Here is a 16069-nt window from a genome sequence, read left to right as displayed (position 1 = left end):
AGTTCAACGAAATAAAATTTTAGTAAATAAAACCATGTGATCGCGACAGGATCGAAACAACGAGGCGACGTGCCCCCGTATAGATACGGATTCGATAGAAGTTATGAAAGTTATTAATTTAGTATAGTAATTAAAATTCTGTAATAAAGTATATTAGGTATATAAAAATATTAAATAATGTAATATAAAATGTTTGTCAAATCACGTAGTTTCGTCACAGAGTAGCATATATTCTAATTTCCCTAGTCATACCTAATATTACCAAACGATTTACGCAGATTTATGCTCAGGGGAAACTGCTCCTCTACTTACGTACACTTACGTACACAGCCACGTTTATATATACGTGAACCAACAAAGATTTTCGTTTAGTCTTCTCCTCCATCGCGTTCAATCGTTTCGAATCCAGCTTCGTGCGAAACAATTCAACATGTGCTTCGAAAATTTTTTGTTAGCAACAGTAAGAACGATAGAAAGAATTTATTCGACTTGAAAGAGTGGAAACGTTATGGTACAATGTGATCGACAATTTTAATCGTGCTTAGGAAGTGATCAATAACATAAAAGCATAAACTCGTAAGTATTTTTCGTATTCCTTATAAATTTCTTAATCCAAAGACATCTTCAACGATCAATTATGATAATCGTACAGTACTGTCGTAATCGATTAATTCCTTTTATTTATTAAAGTTTGGAATATGTATTTTTTAACGATTTCTATTATTTCGTTTGATATAATAACATTAATTAGCGCGTAATCAGATTTTGTATATTTGCAAGATGGTGGTACCATGTGTTCGGGATTTTGACAAAAGAATGGATGTATCGGATCTATAGTCTGAATGTAAGTAACATTATTGTTTATCTATAATTAAAACTATAAATTACAATTTCGTAAATGATGAAACTTTCAACCGTTTACATGATAGTTATGATTATTTAATACATGCACTACCAACTGAATTGTTTCATACAAAGCGATTCATTATTGTATTATCAACTAAGATTTATTTTAGTTTTATCCATTACAGCTTTCGCAACAAAAAGAAACTACAAGAAATAGCCAAATTTAATTCATGGTTAGTATTACTTTCTTTTATGTACAGATATTATTATAGTATTCCAATGTATGATGATACTTTAACCACTAATTATGAACTAGTGATTATTCTTTACATGCACTACCAACTGAATTTTAAAACTCTGATAGAAAAATTCATGGAATTTTTAGAACATGTATATTCTCACATTAATATATTTTAGGTGACAAGATACCTCAACATGGCTGTAACATCTAATTTGTACTTTGTTGGAAGAAATAACCATATAAATGATAAATAACATTTTATAAACATTTGTACATGCTCTATACTGATCAAAAACTGGTCAGTTAAAATTATAGTTAAAAATAAAAATTTTAATATATTTACCATTTTACTATATATCATTTATAGAAATAATACTACCTTTAAAGAGGTTTATGAACTATATTTTTTAAAGGCAGATGATATGTAAAAATACATATATTATCTATATACAATATTTCATAATATCGGTGCAGCAATCAAGATATACATATATGATACATATGATTAACATTAAAACAGATGAAAGTGTGGAGAGAAATGATTCTCCCAAAATAAAATTTCAATTCATAAAAAAGGGAACTTATAGTGAATCGTTTTTATTTTATAACACGGTCACTATAAGTACATTGTACTTTCAGTTTATAGAGAATAATTCGGAAATGATCTAGTTCCCAATCGGATAAAAACTGTATAATTGTAAATTACACATCAAGCATGTACCAGAAGAACGTATAGTCGAAATGTATAGTTGCATTTTTTATCTTTCAAACATTTCAAGAAAAATAAATCGAAAAATCATGCAGCAAGTACGCAGTCTTTCCAGCCTGATCAGTCATTTTAAAATATACTTCATAAAAATTATACGCTACTTCTGTAAAAAAAAAAAAACGTTTATGTATAAATAATATGCAATGTAATTTGATTACATTGTTTTGTAGAAATTACTGCGTGTGTCTATAATTTGTATTTGTTTATCAATGTTTACTTTAAAAAACATAATTTATTTAAAATTTACCGAATGATCAAACTGGATTTTTTTATATACGAAAGTATATTTTTTTATAAACATATAACAATCAAAATTATACATCAAATAGATTTAACTTAGGTCACAGAATCCCATTCTATATGAAAAAATGCATTGGAGAATAATCTTTTTCTATAGTGGTAAATATGTGTAGGATACACAACAATTTTCTAACGATGTCAAATATTTGTAATATAATTCGTTTGATTTTAGTATCTTCATTTTTTTCTACTTCAACGTAAAACTCATTTAATCACATCTTCGTATAATTTATAGTACACTGCGTAAATTAACAATGACAGTTCGAAAGATCTATTTAATTTTAGAAAATACGAGAATTAAAATTCAAATATTAACGCAACTGTATGATCTTTACGCAGGACATAAATTTATAACGTAATACATAGTTTAAAAATATTGTATGTACCCATATTTACCTAAAACGTAATTTCCATACATACATTTTGTGTGTACGCGCGCGCGCGCATGACGCGTTCGTAACGCGTGCGTGCGTGTGTGTGTATGTTTATATTATTTGTATACCCATAAGTATACAGAAATCTTCAAGGCACTCCAGATATATATTACATTCATATTTTACAAATTCTGTTCTTCAGTTTTTCGCACTTGAGGCATCTTAAGATAGAAAGTAAAGTCGAATGAAAGCATTTCAACTAGTGCTTTTTCTATACCATGTCTCACTACAGTATAAGTTATACCGAGGAAACACTTTATACACATACATGTTACAGCAGCAATGATCAAGTCAGTAAAATTCCGATCTATTTACAATTACCTTATATCTCTTCGATCGTGTATTATAATTTTAAAAACTCGTAATAAATTCGTTTTAACAATGGTTCTGTCTTCGTCAAGTACAAAAAAATCAAGAAGCTGGAAACGAATTTACAGGCATTGTTGTCTAACAAACATAGCCTTTTCTTACATTAGTTTGTAATTTTAATTCGCGGCTGTACTTAGTACTTTCTAAATTGCATTAGCAAATATTCTGTATAAGGCGTTTCTCTGAAGTATTTTGTTACACCGACCAATTATCTGTTACAAATTGACTACAGGTAAACATATTTTCTCATTTTTTTTTCTTCATAACTCTTGAATTTTCACTAATGTAAAGTTCTCTAAAGTGGAGCGAAACTACACAAATACAATGTTCATGTACAGGTAAAACAATACCGTGGTACCGTTCAATGTCCCATTGTTCGCTGTAAATCTAAATGAATGTGCTTCAAACATTGATGTTACTTTTCATTATCAACGCATATTTTGAATATGTAAACATCAATATGAATTTATATGATTGTTAAATTTATCCAAAATATAGATTGACTTCCTGAATATTGCCTATAAGTTTGCTGCCTTCGTATTTCATATACCTTTGGCTTCTCGCTTTAGTAATAGCAAGTTTCACAAGCCTTCGTAATTCGCACTTAAATACAATATGTTACAGAAACACTTATTTATAAGAATGCATGTACATCACCATTGCTTACCTAACAACGTTTAGGATAATGTACACAAAGAAGACATGTACAAGTTCTTTTAGCTGGTTAATAGTTTTGATACAATGTCTCAACATTAAACACAAACCTCAGTCAGTTTTCGGCTCGCATAGCTGTTTTAAGGACTTTAGTTCCTCTATTAACGTCTGATTTCTATTTTCCAATATTGCAACACGATTTTCTAAACACTTTATATATTCCTTCTTTTTCCTTCTACACTCGCGCGCCGCTTCTCTATAAAAAGAAAGTATTTACATAATTTTCAAATTAAAATAATCAAAGCAATGAAATGAAAAACTTCGTCATGAGTAACTGAAACATTGGAGAAAATTTTTATCTTATTTCGAGCTTACCTATTTTTAAGCAACCTTAATTCTCTTTTTCTAGCCGCATCTTCTACTACAACACCGTGTCCTGTATAAGCTGGAACATTGCCAGAGACTGTACTCTCTAAATTTGTATCTTCCTTGCTTATAATTAATTAGTAAAGCTTAGCTTATTAATCAGTTTAACAAATTATTTTAAAATGTAGCACGTAATTGGTAAAAAAAAAAAAAACTTATAGTTAGAAATGGGTTTTCGATATTATTAAAACAGATTCGATTATGCATCATATATTTAATCAATAACAACACATTTAACTGAGAAATATAACACCGAAGAAATATGAAAAAGCGCGCACCTGGGACAAAAAACTGTGTATCTTGACCTTGCGCATACTGTACTATAGCGCCGCCTGCTGTTGCTGCATTACTCATTGTTAGCGTATGGAGCCCTGGAACACCCTCCGCTTGAGTTGCAATTTGTATGGTTCCAGCAGGAATTACTGCAAAGTACATTAGCTTCAACTATCAACTAATTATAAAACTCAATTATACATAATTGATTAAAAAAAAAAAAAAAAAATGTGAGCCTACTCAAGGGTTTTTAAATAACATAAATACAAATACCGATAACGATATTTTAACAATCATACAATGAATCCTCGGGTTACATGGATTCACAAACATGCAATTGCGTTCCCATGTATGTCATATATTTTTCACACGCATGTGTGTCTTTACATATCAAACAAAGCGTTCTGTTCTTCAATATTTCTTTACATAAAGTAAATATGGTACTATATCTTGAATTACCTTCAAGTGGAAAACTTTGGAACAAATTGACCACATAAGTAGAGGACTTACTGTACTTTGTTACACAATTCTGAATATGTAACGGAATTTAGAACCCCGTAAGCGAGGATGCCACACCAAGCAAATGATACAAAATGTCACGTTAAGCGGTACACACATATATAAAAGAAAATGCTTTAATCCGATGGTTCTAATTTACTCCTTGAACATCGTTTATTATTTAAATCAAAGGACAAAGGTTGGGATATGCATAGAATCGAATGATATTTAGGACAGTCAGGAAAGATACGTAGAAGAAAAAATAACCAACCTGTCTGATAATGAAGCGAGTGGGAAGACACTTCACTGTCCACGTTAGAATCACACTCAGAAGATGATTCTAGGGGGGGCAATCGACCGTCTGTAACACCGAATCAGTATAACCCCCCATTATAATAAAGTTGTTATCGGTGTTAATTTAATCCAGTCTAAATGAACTCAAACAATTCCCAGTAACATGAATATTATAGAATATTCGTACAAATAAATCTGTTACAATACCAATTTATGGAAGCAATAGCACTACAATAATGCAACTAATATTTCTTCTGAAATAGCTTTCCTGATTGCATAAAAGTACATAAATACATTTTTCGTTACGAAACAAGAAATCTGTATCCAAAAAGTAAAATTATATATGTATAATTAAAAAAACATAAGAATAGAAATAAAACTTATATGCTATTTCCTTTTTGGCTGTTGTACATATATAAATATATTTAAGTATATAAATATATATATTCCAATGCTGTGCAGTCAGCTCATACAAAAAGGAAATAGACAGAGTGTTAGTGTTAAAATTAATAGCGAATGACAATTAAATAGCATGAAAAAGCAAATGAATTTATAATAATTATGTATTCGTAATAGAAACGGAATAATACAAATTAAGTTGAAATTAATAAATACAAATGAATACTGTTATTACTTTTTAATTATATTCTCTATCTTGATCAATCGATTTTTAAAATTATAATTTAAAACAACTCTACAAACGAAGAATAATAGAAGCTTCAAAATTAGAATTATTGATATAGCTTGTTATTATTACAATGAAAGTAATAAGATAATTATTTTGTTATCATAAATGCATGTGGGATTTTATTTACTCGAATAAAAAACAAGTTATTCCTTTTTTCTAATACAATGTATGCACACACAGGTAGCAGTTGGAGGAGAGTTCACTGTCTTTGATATTTTATGATCGATAAATTAAATTTTTATCACGATAACCCACACTTTAAGCTTGGTATGGCATTCCTTCTTTTTACATACATAGAATAATATATTAAAAAATATATAATATCACACTCATACTCCTTATAACTTTAAAAAAAGTCAAGTATGTTTAAATATTTGCATTATAAAAGGCAGTTTACAAAATAGATATTTACATTTATTTACTCGAATAGAAAATAACGTTAACCAATGAAAGACGATGTTTGATATAATAATTACATAAAAAAATATGCTTAAAATAATAGTAATTGTATGAACTGACATGCACATTATTATTTCTATGGTTTGTAATATTGTTTAAGTAACAAAACGTTTATGTGTAAGTTTGCAAATTTATGCAAACTGATATTAGACGATCGTACAATTTACAAGAGTTTCTAATCCTCAAGAGCAAGAACAATTTGGAGGTAGTACAAAATTTTAATTTCGTTCTTAATTCTTATAAAAAGGTTCAAGACCTTTTGATTTATAGAATGTTTAAATAGATTAAAAATCGTCATACCTGTAATTTCACCACCACCCAACTCATTGAGGATTTTTTTATAAGACGGTCGTCTGGTAAGAATACCTCCTCTTTGTTCTGGAGATTCTTCGGAGTCCGAAAAACTATCATCGCTACCGGTCTCGACCACCTATAACATTGATATCATCATTAAAGAAAGATCTATATATTCGATCGATATTCTTACGAGAAAATATGGATAACGTAAATAAAACATTGAGTACACAATTCGATCTTAAAATATATTTATAATCTGCCATTCGGTATATTAAAAACCAGAATAAATTACCTGAAGCGTCTGCAAACTCGCTTGAGCTGTTTGGATAACAGAGTTGGGTTTACTAACAAGAATGACGTTTCCTTTTGAAATAGCAACAGGCTGAATATTTGTCGCAGTTTGAATTACTGATTGTTGATTAGGTTGTATAACAGATTGTACCTAAATCGACAAACAAAAATCATGAAATTAAACGTGTGCAAGAAGCTCGTTATTGAATGTATAAATTTGAATACTATTTAAAATGTTTAAATATGAATTGAAATGTAATGACGTATATAATTCTCTAATATTATCATGCATATGCAAGTTACTATGAGGTAATTATGATGTAATATGTTTATTGAAAAGATATAATGTATAATACATATTAGATTCATAGTCCTAATAAATTAACGAACAAATAAATTTCAATCGATTAATCGACAAAATAAAATTCGAATTTTAGTTTTCAAAAAGAACCAGCATTATGCAAGATTTAATATGTACACGAGTGCTCTTTGATTAAACGATTAACCTTATATTTATAATTAAAGCATAAATAAATTATTGTATGCATGCTTTAGAAACAAAAGATGTAAATAAATGATCAGACATAGATACACAGGAGTTTCTCCTGTATACCTGTGTTGTCCCTGACGAAGGTAGTGTCAGTTGCACAATGCTGGTAGAAGCTACCAGATGATGAGTTTGCTGCTGATGTGTTCTATTGAGAGATTGTACCGATGTAGCTATTGCTGGCGATGTATCACCACCTTGAGAACCTGTAGACAATGGGTCAACAGCTGATCCATTTTCCTCGACCATACTTTCCATAGCCTGGGAACCTCAAACCCTGCGAAAAAAATATAGTTTTATGAATTTATACAGTTTCTGTAACTTTACTTTATCTCTTATATTCTTCCATTTTTATTATACGTTCATTTATAATAGAAAACTACTTTTGTTAAATACATTAAGCGAAGAAACATCTTACCGAATACACTATTTGGCATTACTTAAATGTTGATCATTAACATTACACAAATCACTGAAACACTGTTTATACTTTAGTTTATACTTTTAATTATTTTAAATCTAATAGTTTTAATAGATCAAAGTACTTGACGAAAAAAATGGCCTGTATGAAGATGCATACGATTCTTGATTTAAGAAAATTGAATATACGCATAGTTGAAATTTCATAAATCAACCTCCAACAAAAGATAAACATCGTCGGTGAAAGCGAGGCTGGAGAATTGAAAAATTTACCTACTCGAAATTAGGACTATCCATTAAACTGTAAAAAATTTTAAATTTCCCGCCAGTCGGCGATCGGCGGTGCTACTGCGTCATTTACATAAGCAGATCTAAAAATAATACGAGAACAATAAACACTTAAGATGCTTTGGTGCGTAATCGAAGGGCCAGAAGTTATAAAAAGGGTAAACACGATTAAATGTGACTGAGATTATACCGATCGGTATCACGGAGTGTCGGTTAGCTATGGAAAGAGATGTCAGAATCATCACGTAACCCCCATTGCCCTTTTCGAGAAATTTGTACATCTTTCTTAAGGCGCCATATTTTACGGCATATTCCATAGTACACGTAAAACTGTCCGTGCTGGTATCACGAAATCAAATGCTCGTAGTTTCGGCAGCATTTTGGATGTACCGTAAGTGCAGTGGTCCATGCCCGGTTGTTATTATTCTCCAGCTGGGTACTTACCAGTTACGTATTTCTCGTCACCAACTTTGCTGCAATCGGAGTGGGCAAACGGGCAGGTACGTAGCAGCCACGTCAAAACTCCAGTGGCTTCGTCACTGGTGGAGCCCACGACCTCCGCGCTGCGCGTCACGAACAAAATGGCCGACGGTTTCCCTCCACCCTCTCGTAAACTGATCGTGCATCGGATAGTGATGGGACCGATACCCTCGTGCGCGACCGATACTGATTCCGTTTTCCTGAAAATTCACTCTGAAATAAATCCAAACACGTATCAATTCATTCTGCTAATAATAATTCGTAATAACACGATTGCATTCGACCAGTTAAACATACTAAAATCCCGGTTGCTACGTACATATTAACATCCTACGCAATTGCAAGAGAACGACTGTCTCTCGATTCGACAATTATATTTCCAACCGAACCATTAAACCAACTTATATTCGCTTTATTTATTCGACTCGACTTGCTATAATAATAGGTAATATATAAATATATGTATAGTCGTCGTTTTCCGTAAGTAATTTCGAATGAATTAAATATTATAATTGTTCGAGTATGTAATGCAACCCAGATAAAGTTTTCATGTTCACCAGTTATTTACGAAGAATTGTTGACAATCAGAATTAATTATTTACTATCAATTAATGACATTCGTAGTTGATATTTATACGTTTACAAGATCATCGTATTTATGTGACTTTCCCACACTGAAGTAGGAAGAGTTCAAGTGATAATGTATTTCACGCAAAGAATTAGAAAAACATCACACGTTCCCTTGATTATACGAATTATAAAAGGACTGTATTGTTCAACGGTTGCGCAATTTTATGCAAATATACTTTCATACGTATATTAATATTTATAAATTACAATTCAATTCTCTCATTACCGTTATCTTTTGAGATCACTTTGATTATTTGGCACTTTACATTTTTATTTTTTTATTTTTACTCTTTCGATATCCAATCTGTGTTACTATGGGATTATACCATACGTGATTTAATTACAGATTAGATTCGTAAAGAAAAACATAGAAATGAATATTGCACAAGATTTGGGTAATCATCGTTCAAATAACCTTTGGTCTATTCCACTCTTACTGTTGCACGCGAAGTTTAACATTTTAATAAATTTTTCGAAACGGTTATATTATATATTAAAAATTGATTTGTGATATTAACGAGCTTATGCAATTATATAAAACCGACAGTCGATAATATTACTGTACTTGAACAAAATTTATACGTATATCGTTCAAATAAGAAATTGTGGAGGAAAATGGAATAATGGGACAGTCTTAAATAACGCTGAAAGTGAATTTTGCCTTACATTCTTCGTTTTCAAATAACGATTTACATATTAGTTAACATATGCAAAAACCAGATAATACAAATATACGTACATACTGTGCATAACAGTATTCGCGCATACATATAATTATGTGATAGCTTAAAGAAACGCGAGTGGTGCTGACGTCATTCAGTGACGTCATTGTCATATTTATAGGGATGCACATACATATGTTTCACATAATGTACACCCTATGACACGGATTCGTGCCGAGCGAGGGGGAAAGTCAACAAATTTCACTTTTCCTTCCCCTTTTCGCGATAATGTTTCTAGATACTGTTATCGCGCGGTCGAAACGTCAAATGACGTTATTTAAGCTTTATAATACGAAAATATTTGTTACATGTATTACATTACGTGTTTAATAAATAATAGCTTAAGTACTTGAATTAATAATTTAGTTATAAAGAAGATCAGTAGTAAAATAGTAGCACAGTTTATACAGTTGGTCCAGTCCACGTCGACTTCTTAAATTCAATTTAACATACTAAAATAAATTAACATTTTGTATCGATACGTTAATTCGAAATCAACACGTGTGTCTACAATTCTGTATTAGAATTTCTTATTTTTAGATTCTGTAATTCTCATGGCAATTCTATTGTCCTTATATCTTATTCTTGGTTGTATTGTTAATGGTCACAAAAATTGGGGGAGTGGGCCAACTGTATAAACTGTGATAGCAGTAATCTCTTCAGATGGAGCCACCAATTTCTGGAAACTGACTCAGCATGACCAGATAGGTCATCTTTTTTGCACATTCGTCAAAAATAACGTATTAAATTGATTAAAAACGGGTACCGTATAAGCTCGTATCTGCTCGTTTACTTAATTCACAAAAGCTCTAAGGGAAAGAAGAATGTTGAAATTGAACACATGAGACTTGAAATAGTCTTATAATAGGCTAAGCACATCATTATTTCCCAGTACGCGTGATTAGATAAAGGTGGCTCATTTGATCAAACTAAACGGATTCGACTGATGAGAAAAGGCTAAATCTAAGACTCTGCTTAATGATCAAAGTCTGGCCTTATCATAGTTTTATAATTCTGTAAAATGAAAATTTGTTCACCAAACGATTAATCTTTCATTGCAGGTAATATCAAGGGGCGTATTCGTATATTTTAAAAAGCAGATACGTTAACTGTAAATTATATATATATATACAATCTTATATAATTTTATAATAAGGAAATAAAATATGTTTCTCGTCTATCCTTGAAAAACTGTATTATCTTTAGATAATACAAATTACTTACAATACTACGAATTAACGTGAAAACTAAAATATTGCTTGAATGGTCCTTTTACTTATAATTACGATGTATATTTGATCAAACATTGCTTATATAAGGAAAAAAACTACATCTACGTTTACTGTTTCATTCTTGAATCATAAACTGAATAAATTTACCTAATAAAATTCATTGAAAATATATGACAACATAAATAATTACAACAAATGCGGTGCAGAACTCGAAAATATTGTGTCATGATTAAATTGCATGAATAATAATTCACATATAAATCATAAACTGATAAAATGAATCAGTCGTTCTGTAGTCCATTTCGTTACAATTTTACTTTGTCATTAGCTATAATTTCTAATCTTTTAACGACTTTTCCAAGATCAATATCTTTCTGCAATTTCAAGTAATCCACTTTTCGCACGTTATGTATACTAGTCCACGTGGGTAGTAATTTACATAACAAACGTATAAGTTCTTCTAATTCATTCGGCGTTAATTTCGCTTTAAACGAGTTCTCCAACTTTCCGATCACAAATTCCATTGTAAGGACTCCCTTTTTCTCGGCTACAAAAATGTTACGTAGAATCTTCGCTAATTCTGGTAGCCTTGAATACATTGAAGCTTGTTTATCAGCATCCGGTGTACGGGTCATTGCTTCTAATGCTTTGGCAGCTTGCTTGGCACGAACCTAATGAATAACATATTGTTAAGGAACGGTAATAAAAAAAACATCAGGTACAGAGTATGATTCTTGTATGAAGATATTTACTTTTTCAAGAAGGGCCTTCGGAATGCCTTTAAATGCCATATTAAGATAACTATTTCCCGTGGTTGGCGTAGCGGGTGGTGTATCGACAACAGTGATATTAACTTTCTGCATATTATCTTCAGTTTGGGTTGAACGGTTTTGATCATTCTTCTCTGGAGATTGAGATTTTGAAGTTAGTTTCGCTTCTGCCAATCTCTGTAAAGCTTTCTCCATGCGCGTGCCGCAACTGAACATTGACTTTGCTTTGTCTAAAAACGTTTATTTATTATCGATCAGAAATAGCTGGAAAATATTAAAAATTAGTTTGTATATATACAAGAAAATATTTACCAAGTACGTCTTTCGCAGTTGTTAATTTTTCTACATTAGGTGGCTGTGGCAAATCGGCTGGCTCAATTGGTTTGCAACTTTCAACGTCGAACTCGGGATGCCAACGTAGAATTTTTTCTTTTGGTACGCGCATTGGTGTTTCTAAACTGAGTAAGAATTTTTCGTGCTCATCTTTAACCATGTCTGTAATAAAAAAAAAGAAACAGTGTCTTTATAGATTGTAACAAATAAAGAGACTACAATTATTAGAATTTATCGTGGAACAACATTATTACCAAGTAAAATGTTGTAAAACTTCCTTTGCCTATCCAGTAACACTCGCGGGCCCATACTCGTTTCCGATGCCGTTTTCAAAATGTTATCTGCATCCGGTGTATTTCTCCCATCTTTCTCTTCAACAATGGGTGTAAGAATTAGTTCATACTTATCCTGTTTAGATGTAGAACCAAACGTCCGATGCTTCTCTTGATGGTAAATGTAAGCATCTGGGAAAATAGTTTTAATTTGTGCAAGATGTTGCAGCGTGAAATTTTTACGCAACAATTCTTGAACAGAGGGTTTTAACTTCTTGAAAGTTATCACTTCTTTACGATTGAAGAGCATCGCGCAAACCTGTGAAACCATTTAAATTTTATGTAAAAAAAAAATGACAAAATATACGCAATGAAGTATCCATGCTAGTTTTTTATAATATAGTACCGTATCCACGCATCTAAATGCTTCTGCCAAGATTCTATAATTATAAGGCAATGGCAGAGCAACAGTGCTGCTTCCAGCCAATGACAGATACTGTTGATAAGCTGGTGCTTTAATCGGGCTACCCTTTACTGGACTTGGAGTAGTCTCCTTAGGTTCGAATAAAATTCGACGTTGAGGACTGGCTAACAACAACTCTTTGTTTTTCACAGGACTTAATATCTTTTTGCTTGGAGATTTATATGCTTTTTTCGGACTGTAAAAGATTAGAAAAATATTAGAAACACGAATAATCCAAATATAACGGTTTAAATTGCCTTCATATTATAAGCATTTCACCTAAGTGGTATTTCAAGTTCAATTTTCTCAAACTTCTGTATCTGTGGTTTTTTAATGTTATCTTGTTTCTGTAATTTCTCCAGTTTTTGTTCGCAATTCCTGAAGCGTGCGATAGAAGCTTTCAGTTCATTAAGACGGGACGATTTATTGATTCTATTTTTAATTTCATTTAAAGACAGATCTTGCTGTGCCAATTTGTCCATAGTTGAGCTCTTTTTCGGTGTAGTGGAATTAACTGCAGATCGACTGTTCAAAATGTTTACAGACGAATTCTCCACAGAAGCATTGTTCTTTTTTGGCGTTCCTGGCAGTTTCTTTTTCGGACTTAACGAACCTTTCTTCTTGAAAAGTACTTTGTTTCCCTCCAAATTCTCTGCGATCTTATGGAAGCTGTCCCGAATGTCTGTTTGCCCCTCTTGTTGTGACAATTTTTGTGTGCACGTAGCGCGAATTCTTGCATTACTTCTAGACGTTTTTTGAGCATTTCCTTTAGGAGAATCGAACTGAATGTTGCGAACAGCGGGGTTCGATTTCACAGCGCGATTATCTACCAGCTCTCTTGCCGGGACCAGAATGATTTTCGGACTCGTGCCCATTTTTTTTTCTTCCTGAATTGCGGTCAACGAGTCGGAATGCTCGGAATTATCGTCATTTCTCGTATTCCGAATTTGACTACTAACCAACCTAGATTGATCCCGTTCAATAAGTAATACCTTAGCCTTGCTCTTCAAATCATCGGTTGCTTGCCGTTTACGTGTATTGAAATACGCTGTTACTGATGGCTGAGACATGTTTTTTATATACTAATATATATACCTCATAGAAATCCGTTGTAATTTTCAAAATCTCGATTCTTTATTTACGGATTCCTGATCGCCGTGAACGACCCCGAGAACGATAATGCCGCACAAAAGCCCGCCTTTTTTATCAGTTTAGGCGCCAAGTCGGAAACAACAAAATCTGTAATGCGCGTGATTCAAATTTTCTGTCCAGTTCGTATTCTAATCAATTTTCCAATATCACGGTATACCTAAGTCTAATATTGTTTACATTTAAAAAGAAATGAAAGTTTTAATAATTCTGCAAATTGGTGCATATAAGATGAATCATTTGTATGGGAACAATCGATGACCAACCACGATTTTCTTCGAAATATAGGAAAACAGAAATTCGATTGGTTATCATGAATCGACGATACAATTGATATCTTAAAATTATTAAATTAAATACATCTTAACACGTGTTTTGTTTCTAAAAAATTTAATTATCGTCTTTGTAACAATTTATTTACTCGAGTAATCGAGTAATTCGATACGATCGGACAAAATCAAATTTCATAATTATTCGTAAATAAATAGTACAAAGTTCCAAGAACCGCTATAAACATTTAGCACTAGATTTTAAAAAGAATGCATAAGCAAGAAAATATCTTTCAATTATTCGCAATTTGTAAACATGACTTCACTTGATTTCAGATTTTCTTTTTTTTTTGCATAAATTTGGCACTTTATAATCATATTAACGTAACTATGCATAGAAATTAATTTTTATGAATAAAGACGTATAATTTGCGTTATTCGTATATATTCTAAGCATAATGCAGTTGTGTTTCGCAACTATTACAAAACGTCTTCTCAAATATAGTTACACACGTGGCGGTGTTTCAGATTTAAAAATGTTTCACATTATAAGATCAAATTTAAATTGGCTTACCACATAGTATTTAAAAATAGTTTTAAGCTAGAAGTGAAAATAGCTTGAAACAATGTTATTTCGTTAAAAACTTGTGTATTTTACAAAATTTTTGTAAATTTAACGAAACCTTGTGCAGTTGATATGTTTGTAACTAATTGACAATATTTAATACTAATATTTTTCCTACAACCCGTAAGTTTGTTATTACATTTTTTCTTACAACAGCAAGTTTATTAATTCAATTTCTTTAAAAATAAATCACATATAGTAAAAACTTTTTAGGTTATAAAATCTGCTTTATTTATAGCCGCTATTCGGATCTTAAAATCATGTTGTATATTAGTTCCCTTTTTCAGATTATAAATATTACTAAAAATATGAGATTATTTTTAAATAGGATACGCGTCATTAAAGAACAATTATTTTCACCAAAATATTTACTTTATACAAATGTAGCAATATCTATTTCTACGTCTGCTATGGGAGATATTCTAGAACAACATTACGAAATATTAAAGGTACACGGAGCTTTTGCAATTTGGCGAAAAGATCGCGGAATATATTGCGGATTTAATTTTCTATTATAAATTTTTTTTACTGTAGGGTGAGTGGAATAAATGGTGTTCGAATAGAACTAGGAATATGGCAGCATCCGGTATGTCTGTTGGTATAGTATGCCATTATTGGTATAAATATTTGGATGCCAAGGTACCGGGTCGTACGATTAATATTGTTTTAAAAAAAGTTATTATAGATCAATTAGTTTGTTCTCCGCTTTGCATAACAATGTTTTTTTTAACATTGAGCATCTTAGAAAAAGGTAGCTTGTCAGAATTAAAAGATGAAATTGTTAGGAAGGCGCATAAATTATATATAGCGGAATGGGTTGTCTGGCCACCTGCGCAAATTGTCAACTTCTATTTCCTGCCAACCAAGTATAGAGTTCTTTATGATAGTAGCATATCTCTTGGTTACGACATTTATACTAGCCAAGTGAAACATGATAATCCAAATTCTAGTATAAAAAATAGTAAACATTGATAAGCTTTGTTTCATTCAAATTTTAAAAACATTAAAAGGAAATATCGATTCCTGGTGA

At 31.4% G+C, this 16069-nt stretch overlaps 3 protein-coding genes and 1 long non-coding RNA gene across 12 annotated transcripts; 2 read left to right on the top strand and 2 right to left on the bottom strand.

The window, feature by feature from the left end:
• The first annotated feature begins 394 nt into the window (after nucleotides 1-394).
• Nucleotides 395-1380, top strand: LOC122394962. The gene is made up of 4 exons (XR_006258948.1): nucleotides 395-576; nucleotides 781-844; nucleotides 1032-1079; nucleotides 1264-1380. It is a non-coding gene; the product is annotated as an uncharacterized LOC122394962 (long non-coding RNA).
• Nucleotides 1381-1559: 179 nt separating this feature from the next.
• On the bottom strand, nucleotides 1560-9332 carry LOC122395117 (cyclic AMP-responsive element-binding protein 1). 8 transcript variants are annotated; one of them, XM_043392465.1, is made up of 8 exons: nucleotides 8539-9332; nucleotides 7453-7663; nucleotides 6841-6990; nucleotides 6552-6681; nucleotides 5082-5171; nucleotides 4318-4461; nucleotides 3989-4058; nucleotides 1560-3869 (listed from the first exon to the last, which is right to left on the bottom strand). In XM_043392465.1, the coding sequence occupies exons 2-8, from the start codon at nucleotides 7642-7644 to the stop codon at nucleotides 3725-3727; spliced, it is 921 nt and encodes a 306-aa protein (XP_043248400.1). In that variant the 5' UTR covers nucleotides 7645-7663; nucleotides 8539-9332; the 3' UTR covers nucleotides 1560-3724. The 8 variants fall into 8 exon arrangements, with proteins under 8 accessions (XP_043248400.1, XP_043248401.1, XP_043248404.1 ...); XM_043392466.1 differs by having other exon boundaries at nucleotides 3989-4049; nucleotides 8539-9330; XM_043392469.1 differs by having other exon boundaries at nucleotides 7552-7663; nucleotides 8539-9325.
• Nucleotides 9333-11410: 2078 nt separating this feature from the next.
• LOC122395136 (DNA replication factor Cdt1) lies at nucleotides 11411-14090 on the bottom strand. The gene is made up of 6 exons (XM_043392501.1): nucleotides 13276-14090; nucleotides 12940-13192; nucleotides 12516-12852; nucleotides 12241-12423; nucleotides 11911-12158; nucleotides 11411-11829 (listed from the first exon to the last, which is right to left on the bottom strand). Exons 1-6 carry the CDS (start codon nucleotides 14064-14066, stop codon nucleotides 11464-11466), a joined length of 2178 nt encoding a protein of 725 aa, XP_043248436.1. The 5' UTR covers nucleotides 14067-14090; the 3' UTR covers nucleotides 11411-11463.
• An 819-nt stretch (nucleotides 14091-14909) lies between these two features.
• Nucleotides 14910-16046, top strand: LOC122395173 (mpv17-like protein 2). 2 transcript variants are annotated; one of them, XM_043392558.1, is made up of 3 exons: nucleotides 14910-15117; nucleotides 15368-15488; nucleotides 15574-16046. In XM_043392558.1, the coding sequence occupies exons 2-3, from the start codon at nucleotides 15450-15452 to the stop codon at nucleotides 16009-16011; spliced, it is 477 nt and encodes a 158-aa protein (XP_043248493.1). In that variant the 5' UTR covers nucleotides 14910-15117; nucleotides 15368-15449; the 3' UTR covers nucleotides 16012-16046. The 2 variants fall into 2 exon arrangements, with proteins under 2 accessions (XP_043248493.1, XP_043248491.1); XM_043392556.1 differs by having other exon boundaries at nucleotides 14910-15162; nucleotides 15327-15488.
• Nucleotides 16047-16069: the final 23 nt, after the last annotated feature.

Source organism: Colletes gigas, unplaced genomic scaffold, assembly GCF_013123115.1.
Source record: "Colletes gigas isolate AHSC1104 unplaced genomic scaffold, ASM1312311v1 Colletes_gigas_Sc00005, whole genome shotgun sequence".
NCBI classification, from domain to species: domain Eukaryota; kingdom Metazoa; phylum Arthropoda; class Insecta; order Hymenoptera; family Colletidae; genus Colletes; species Colletes gigas.
This window is presented reverse-complemented; position numbering and strand designations above follow the sequence as displayed.